This window comes from Bidens hawaiensis, unplaced genomic scaffold (assembly GCF_021521415.1).
Source record: "Bidens hawaiensis isolate Kalapana, Puna unplaced genomic scaffold, B.hawaiensis_p1.1 tig00062577_1, whole genome shotgun sequence".
NCBI classification, from domain to species: domain Eukaryota; kingdom Viridiplantae; phylum Streptophyta; class Magnoliopsida; order Asterales; family Asteraceae; genus Bidens; species Bidens hawaiensis.
In genome coordinates, this window is record NW_027506516.1 from 48,787 (window position 1) to 58,316 (window position 9,530).

Consider the following 9,530-nt stretch of genomic DNA (forward strand, 5'->3'; position numbering starts at 1 on the left):
TATATCTTTATATATATTATGTCTATGTCCCATAAGACTAAAAATGGGACATACAAAATGAAATAAAATGAACATGATCACTTCACAAGAATCATAATATGAAAACTATAGAAACAAAGTGTTGGAACTTGGATCGTTGGCTAGAGCGTCTGCTAACTAGCTACGCGTTGTGTATTTCTCCGTGACTCGAGGAGCTAAAGAAAAAACATCAAACAAGACATGAATGTATGATCGATTTCGATTCAAAGCTAGAATCATCACATGTTTGAAAGAAGTTTTTGCACCAAAATGTAACCCGGAAAAAGATAACCAGTCGCTTGTCGTGGTTGTATTTACCGGGTTATACCGGTTCAAATTCATCAAATGGCAATAAAAATAAAAGTTGTGACAACAATGTGAAAGTTTGTTACATTTTTCTGTAAAAATTACTATTTAAAATAGCGTTTTTTTTATGCCGAAAATACCAACATATTGTCGCGTTTATTACATTTTAAGCAATACACTTTATATTGCAACTAGTCAATTAAAATAGACTTTTGGTCCCATATGGGTCATAAATATGCCCTTTTTCTAACGATTTGCGGGTCATTATGTGACCCGTCAAAATCATCATAAGCATACCCTATAATGACCCGAACGCTATAAAAGGTTTTATTTTTAATAAGACGGTGCGATAATTAAAAGTCTAAAACGTGACAAAAATGAAAGATATTCTTGTTTGGACAAATCAAGATTTTTGTGGGTTCTATAGCGGAAAAAGATAAACTGTTGCAGATCTTATTTCCGGTTTATAACCGGATCAAAGACATCAAATGATAATAAAAATAATAGTGATAACAACGTGAAAGTTTATTACATTTTTGTAAAAAAAAAAAATCCTATTTAAAATAAGTTTTTTTTTTCTTTACAAACTATAAAAACCGACATATTGTGACGCTTGCTACATTTTAACCAATACACTTTATATTGTAACTAGTCAATTAAAATAGACTTTGGTTCCATATGGGTCATAAATATGCCCTTTTTGTACGATTTGCGGGTTGTTATGTGACCCATCGAAATCATCATAAACATACCTGATAATGACCCGAACGTTATAAAAACTTTTATTTTTAATAAGACGGTGTAATGACTAAAACATGACAAAAATGCAAGATATTCTTGTTTGGACAGATCAAGATTTTTGTGGGTTCTCTTGATTCTAGTTTGAATAATCAAGATTCACATGATTCTTGATTGTTTCTCTAAAAAATCAAGAAACCCGAATAACCAAGATAACGGTTTTCTTGATTCTTGTTTAAACAGCCGAGATTCCAAGATTTCTCGGAATTAAAGTTTGGAACTTTGGAATTATTGTAAACATAATAATCAAGATTTTACCTAAGCCGATCGCATCCGAACTTTTCATGATCCGCATCCTCTTGCAAGAGCCAGTAAACATACTGCAACAATCGATAACGTTGAACGTCAAACAAAATAAAAAAAAGTCAAACAAGCAAGTTTGACTTTTTAAGTCAAACAAGATAGTAATTTCCAGCTTCAAAATAGATTAAATCAATGAACAAAATATGTTCTTGCAAAGTTGGAGATACAACTATATCGGTTTTAAACCTGACAAAAAGTTTTGACTAAAAAAGTCAAAGAGTTGAAACTTACTCCCATGGAACATCTCCAACAAGCATCAAGTCACCATCTTTGTCTTCATAAGTTAGCACATATTCCGAACCCTTAAGAAGATCCATTAACGGGCTTTCACTCGACCCGTGAGTACCATGTTGACCTGAAAAGTCAACCACTTTCAGAGTTAATAAATCCAACAAAAAATAAATGAAATCTTTTGAGTTAATTGAATATATTTGTAGCTAACTGAAAATATTTAACTTTATAATTATTTTGTGCATTTAATAAGATTTATATTGTAACGACGCATTCATTACAGAACTAACTTCAATTAACTGCGCGATACACATGAACATTTATACATGGTGCTAACTAGGTATTGTGGAAGAGGCTGTTATGCGGTCACATAGCTCGTGTATCATACTTAACACAATACTTTAATATAGGACTGGCAAACAGGTCGGATCGGGTTGGGTCAGAACGGAGCATGGGTCAAAACAGGTTAGGGTCGAAACGGGTCAAATTAGGAAATGGTTGTTTTGGTTCGGGTCGGAACGGGTCCAGGTTGCAACGGATTTTGGTCCAAACAGGTTCGGATCATAATGGGCTTCGGATTGAAACAGTTTTTCTTTTTCTTTTTTTTTTTTTTTCTAAAAACATGATTTCATCATTAAAGAAATGGGTCAGTTTAGTTTTTTCTACTTAAAATTGGTCCTCTGTCACACAACCCTCTTATATAACACAATTTAAAATTTCAACAACATTATTTCAAATAAAATGATTTGGAAGGTTTAATTATACCCGTTATATATAAACAGGTGAAGACATTTACCTTTATCCAACAACTAGGGGTGTAAACGAGCAAGGCCGCTCATGAGCCGTTCAAGATCGGCTCGCTAAAAGCTCAACTTGAGGCTTTGAGCCAAGCTTAAATGAGCTCGAGTCAAAATATAAGGTTGTTTCGTACTGAGCTCGAGCTGGCTCGTGAGCCTAAACAAGCCTGTTATTTATATAATTTTTATTTGTTATATTAAACACATAATTTATTGTAGTTATTATAAATAAAATATGCTAAAATATCTAAATAATATATATTATGTCATATAATGTATATATGTGTGAACCCTCGGGTGGGCAAAAGTGAAATTGAACTAATTTTGACATTATTTTACTAATCTCGTGAAAATAACGTTAAAAGTGACGGAAAGTTAATCAGGCATCATGTGGTGGCATTGATAGCTGAAAGACAAGGTACATGCACCAATCTACCGGTGTGCAGATGGTTGAGTGTTATGTGCCTTATGTCCAAGGCTTGATGCAAAACTACTATCGAGCCGGGGGTCTGGAAGCAGCCTCTCTATTCCTACGGAGTAGAGGTAAGGCTGTCTACATCTTACCCTCCTCAGACCCTACCATAGCTCTGCTATTGGGGGGATATACTGAGTACGATGATGATGATGATGATGATGATGATGATGATGATGATGATGATGATATGTTATATATAAAATTATAATTAAAATATATACAAAAAAAATGCTTATGAAGGAAATAGATTAATTAATAAATAATAAACGCCAAGCTCAACATTTAGAGTTAGAGCTCGAAGCCGCGCTCGAGCCTAAAAGAGCTTAGGCTCGGTTAGTTTATTATTTATTAATTAATTTTAACAATAATGGAATTAGAGAAAAGAAACTTACCAAGAGTGAAGCTGCTAAACATTTTTTCTAAAGCCGAAGAAAGATCCAAATAACTCGAATACATCTTAAGATCCACTTTCCTCAAATATGGAGCTCCATCCATACTCACTTTCACATAGACACACGATCCGGTTTCTGCATTCGCGTCATCTTCATTCTTCGTGTTTTTAGCAGCCATTGAGTTCTTTCTAAATGATCTAATTGGAGGCCATCCCACAACTTGTGCCCTGATTCAAATCAAGAAAATAGTCAAAAGTTGACTGTCATAATCATACGTTTTGACTTTTATAGGCTTCAACAGTCAACAAATTGTTCCATATTTCCACAATGTTTCCGATATGATGATTCTTTTAGGTAAAGATCCATAACCAATCATAAAGTGCTATGAATTATAAATGAAACTATCATCAAAAATAACAAAAGTATGAATATTTTAAAACTTTGTACATAAAAGTTTGACTTGAAAGTCAAACTAGCAAATAAGTGAGAAAACTCCTTATGTGTCGAGTGCACGCGGAACAAAATGAATCAATCGCTTTTCAATTTAAAAAAGTAAAAGAAAAAAAAAGCCCGACAAAAACGTAACACTTATTCATCTCTTACAAAATTAAAAAAAATAAAACAGTATAAAATATATTTCGTGTTTATCTATATAAATTATACATTTATTATAAATTACAAAATTTTTAAAATACATATAAACCATTGATAAAAAAACAACTAAAAGATTTAGATTTTTTTCTACCAATAATTGATGCTCTACTATTAGAAGTAAAATACTTTTGACTTCAAAAGTCAACAAAACTACTATATATTTCACCATTGATTCCAACATGGTGAATCATTCAAGTTAAAATCCACAACCAATCATAAAGTACAATAAGTACAATAAATTATAAGTGAATTCATGCTCAAAACAAACAAAAACATGTTCAAAACTTTAAATTCCATAAACACAGGTTTGATTTCAAAAGTCAAACATATTAAACCACCAAATTTACAAACACCCTTACTTTGGCTTAAGAATTTTTAAAATAAAAAGAAAAGGATAAAAATGTAATTTTTATTCATCACTAATAAAATTCAAAAATAAAAAATAAAACAAATTTCATATTTATGTATATAAACTACACATGACCTAAAGTCCTAAACACACAATTTTACTTAAGAAATACAATATTTTAAAAATATGAACCATAAATTTTTATTTAAAAAGATTTAGATTTGTTCTCTATATTTTGACTTCAATAGTCAACATAGTTACTATATATTTCAACATTAATAGTCTAATATGGAAAATCTTTCTAGAAAAAAATACACAACCAATCATAAAGTACAAGAAGTACTATAAACTATAAGTAAATCCATGCTCAAAAAAACAAAAGCATGTTCAAAACATCAAATTTTGTAAGCACAAGTTTGACTTCATAAGTCCAACATATTAAACTACCAAATAATAATAATAATATTTTTTTAAAGGAAAAATCCTTTCTTTGAACTACCAAGTACTATAAATAATAAGTAAATTTATGATCCAAAGAAATTAAAAAAACATGCTCAAAACTTTAAATTTCATAAACCATAAGTGAATTCATGCTCAAAACAAACAAAAATATGTTCAAAACATTAAATTTTATAAACACAAGTTTAAGTTTGACTTCAAAAGTCAAACATATTAAACCACCAACAAAACAAATCCTTACTTTGAAGTACCATGAACTATAAACTAACTCATGCTCAAAACTTTAAATTTCAAAAACACAAGTTTGACTTCAAAAGACAAACATATCAAACCACCAAAAAAACAAAAAAACAAAAAAAAAACTTACTTTGAAGCAGCAACATTAACTTGAGGGTGATTAGCATGTTTCGGTGAAGAAGCTGAACCACCACTATCTTTAACAACAGAACAAGGGTTCTTGTGATTATTATTATTATTACTGTTTTCACCCAAAAAGCCACCATTTTTACCAAAATTACCCTCACAATCTTTACCACAGTTAGAGTTCTTGAAACCCCATGTCCCAGAATTAATATTATTATTAATGGTATCTGAAAAACCCCTTTTGGCACCTGCCACCAAAATCTTGATACCAATATTATTATTAATATTATTAGTATTTCTTTCAGGTGACTCAGAACCAGGAAGACCAAGTCTTAACTCAGTGGCTTTCAAGTTCAAATCTTGATGGGGTTTGGGTTCAGAGGATATTGGATCCATTATTTTGGGTTTGTGAGTGAATGTGTAAATCTAATGGTTGTGTATTAAGGGGTTTGGTGACATGAAAATGGAAAGAACAGCAAGCATAAACCAGGTGGAAAAAGAAAGGTGTTTGCTTTGTTTGTCACCCTTGTTGGCATGGAATTTAAAGTTATAATAATATTATTATTTGTTTTAAAGGTGTAAACTTTTTTTTTAATGAGTAAATCTTTCTTAAATAGGATGTTAACCGTAAATATTAATTTTAACGCTTCATGTCTGACTCAACCTAGTACACCGTCAAGAAGAAAACCCATCACTGTGGGGAAAACCCTTTGAGTCGGGTTTCAAACACAAGCTTAAAATCTCAAGCTTTAACTATCCTCTTTATGTCATTGGATCAGAATGTCAACTATTTTAAAGGTGCAAACTAAAAGTGTGTTTCTTTTCATGAGAAAAGGTTGATTATAACTAGGGTTGTTAAACGAGTCGTGTTAGACTAAAGTTATAGTGTTATTTATTTAAAAGGTGCAAACTAAAAGTAAGCGTTAGCAACATAGTCTTACACCTGACTTAGACTCGTTTAATGATATTCTCAAGACTCTGGAATTGACCCTGTTGTAAGTAACCGGGTCGGAGAGGTTTGAGTCTCACGGCCTTACCTGCAATACTTGACTTAAACCCGTTTAATGGTATTCTCAGGACTCGGAAAATTGGGTTGTTCACGAGTCGAGCCAAGATGGATTTGAGCTTGAGGTTGAAATTAAACAAGGAACCTCAGCTAGACGCGAGCTTGATTTTGAAGTTAAATGAGACTAAGATCGAGCCAACAAGCCGAGCCATGACTCGCACCGAGCATGAGTCAAGTTCAGCTCGGTTACAAAAATGAGCCAACTCAGCTCAGGTTGTTACAAATCAAGTTTTCTTTAGCTATTTTAATCGAGTTTTTATCGAGTGAGCCACGACACGAGCTGCTAGTTTTTTGAACAACCCTATTGGGAAATTGACGAAATTGTAAATAATCGGGTCGGATTGGTTCGGGTCACGCGGGTCTTACTCAGTTTATGCTCACCCCTAACTAAAAGAGTATTTCTTTTCAAAGAGAAAAAACTTGATTATAACTATGGGGTTGCTAAACGAGCCGTGCCACACTAAGTTAGTAATGTATAACAGAATCGATTTTAGAAACTGGTCTCAGGAGGAAACAATATGGATTGTATCGAGTCGGTTTCAAACTAGTGTCATCCCAAACTAGCTTCAAAATCGATTTTCAAGTATATTTACCCAAACAAGTTTTGAATTGATGGATTAGGTTTGATTGGTACGATTTCACCTAAACTGGTTTCAAATCAGCTTTGGTTGGATTAAAAACTGGTATTGAGTCCCGAGCTGGTATGAACATGAAATAAGTTTTCTCGGTTTAACACGAATAGTTGATCACAGCCTGTTTAACCTAAAAGTTTGTTTTATTTTATGTCTAGCATAATAACACTTCAAAATTCGACAACAAAAAATGCTAATATACTTAGGGTATGGTTGGGGTTGAGTTTGAAAACAGTGTATTGACTTATTGGTTTTTTCAACAAGCTAATAAGTTAAAAAAATGTTTTTCTTTTTTATTTTAGCTTTTAGATAAGTTTAAAAAGTTATTTTAAAAGCAGAAAATTCTAGCTTTTTAAAATGACTTTTTGTAAAAGTTAATAACTTAATAAGTTATTTTTCAAACTCAATCCCAAACATGCTCTTAAAACAATTATTGTGTTTAAGAGGTTGATACATTTTTCTTTAATCTTCTAAATTTTGATAGAAAATACCTAATTAAGTTATCATGTTATGATATTTTTAAGAGTTACAAAATAAACGGATTAACATGCGAACTTATCAGATCGACCTAAGCATGGTTTGTTTAGCAAAAATATGCTCAAGTGTTTGACCTTAAACTAACCTAAAACCCAAACCCATAAGTTTTGTCTTACATTTGCGTTATAGGAAGTTAGGGATGTGCTTAATACAAAATTGTTCACTTAAAAGCCCATGAAAGCATACTACATTTTGTGCATAGCACTTTGCTCGTGGAAGTGAGAAAAATAATGGAGTGGGTAGTTACGTATTCGTTTTATTAACAAAGGGTCTTTGGCCTAGTGATGTCTAGGTGGTGTATAAAGTGTTATCCCGTATTAAGAGGCTGGAGGTTTGAGTTCCGTCACGCACATTGATCTAGTGTTATTTATGAGTAGATTTAATTAAAGCAAAATTTGCAAACATTTATATGATTACTAACTTATTATAGTTACTTCTAAAAGTGTGTATTTTTCAAACTTGAGGTATTAAAATTGTGTTTACATTGTTTGTTCAGATGTCATTTAGAATTGAAAAAAAAATTGAATATAACACTATGTGATGTTGACATGGAAATATTGTGACAATATGGTTACCATGTTTTATTTATGTTATTAGAATTTGTTTAGACAATACCTTATCATCTTACACTATTTGATTGTTCTTTTTTAGTCATTTTCATTTCCGCTTTCATTGTCATCCACTAGCATCGTTGTCACCTACGCTAATCACAACCCACCTACCAACCGCAACGATCATAGCCTTCAATTATCGTAACCATCCTGTGTTAAGTATAGAAATGTAAAAGGTTAACATATTATACATCCATATGTAATGTTATACTGTACGCCCTGCTTGAGGTGCGCGCATATTATGTATATATGTGTAAACCCTCGGGTGGGCAAAAGTAAAATTGCACTAATTTTGACGTTATTTTACTAATCTCGTGAAAATAACGTTAAAAGTGGCGGAAGGTTAATCAGGCATCATGTGGTGGCGTTGATAGCCGAAAGACGAGGGTACATGCACCAATCAGCCGGTATCCCGATGATTGAGTGCTATGTGCTTTATGTCCAAGGCTTGATGCAAAACTACTATCGAGCCGGGGGTCTCACCGGAAGCAGCCTCTCTATCCCTATGGGGTAGAGGTAAGGCTGTCTACATCTTACCCTCCTCAGACCCTAACATAGCTTTGCTATTGGTGGGATATACTGAGTACGATGATGATGATGATGATGATGATGATGATGTAATGTTATACTGCTTTAATGGAGAAAAAAAAAGTACTAGGCTAGAAAATTACATAGTGAATTACACTTGAAACAAATGACACAAATTTTATTTGATTATGGTATCCTATTTAAAATTAATTTTGTATCAAGTATTCTTGTAATATTAATTTATTACATTGTTTAATTGCCTTTTAGATTGATGTACATATATGTGATGTTGATGTGGAAATAGTATGACAATTTGGTTATTATGCTCTATTAATATTATTAAACTGTTGTTAAATATGATATTTTATCATCTAATTTCTTAATGTCATTTTCACCTTTTCTCTTTTTGTCATCCACTAGCATTGCCATCGTCTCTGATAATCACAACCCACCAACCAGAGAACCAATCTCAAGAGCAATAGCCTCCTATCACCATAACCAATCTATTGATATTTATATAAATATGTAAATCCAAACCAAAAGTAGTTATTAAATTCAAACAATCAAGTTTTTTTTGAAAGACCAAATTTAAAAATAAAACTAAAAGAAGAAAAGAAGACAAAACAAAATAGGAACTTCTATTCTAGCAAGTGACCTAAAACATATAAGAGAAAATGCGAATAACGAATTACAAACCAAATAATGACATATAAAACTTACAAAGGAAAATTAACAAAATTAAATTTGCTTCAAGATTCCTAGTCCAAACTCCAAAACTCGCCCTTTTGCTTCTATTCAAACTATCAACGATGATCGACAAAGTAAACCAAATGAAATAGGAAAACTAAACCTAAAGATTTATTTGGATATGCTATCTTATATTGTATTCCTTAAAGTGGCAAAGCTTTGACCTTGTTTCATGCCATTACGTGGTGGGTGGAGTGTGTGTGTTGGGGGGGGGGGGGGGGGGGGGGTTAATGGACTTTGTTTCGGGGGTGGCTAGACTTGATA

The 9,530-nt window shown here is 32.4% G+C and overlaps 1 protein-coding gene across 1 annotated transcript; it reads right to left on the reverse strand.

Moving 5' to 3' along the window:
• Positions 1 to 130: 130 nt before the first annotated feature.
• On the reverse strand, positions 131 to 5,541 carry LOC143618056 (auxin-responsive protein IAA14-like). The gene is made up of 5 exons (XM_077090395.1): positions 5,150 to 5,541; positions 3,321 to 3,547; positions 1,657 to 1,780; positions 1,381 to 1,442; positions 131 to 194 (listed from the first exon to the last, which is right to left on the reverse strand). Exons 1-5 carry the CDS (start codon positions 5,539 to 5,541, stop codon positions 157 to 159), a joined length of 843 nt encoding a protein of 280 aa, XP_076946510.1. The 3' UTR covers positions 131 to 156.
• Positions 5,542 to 9,530: the final 3,989 nt, after the last annotated feature.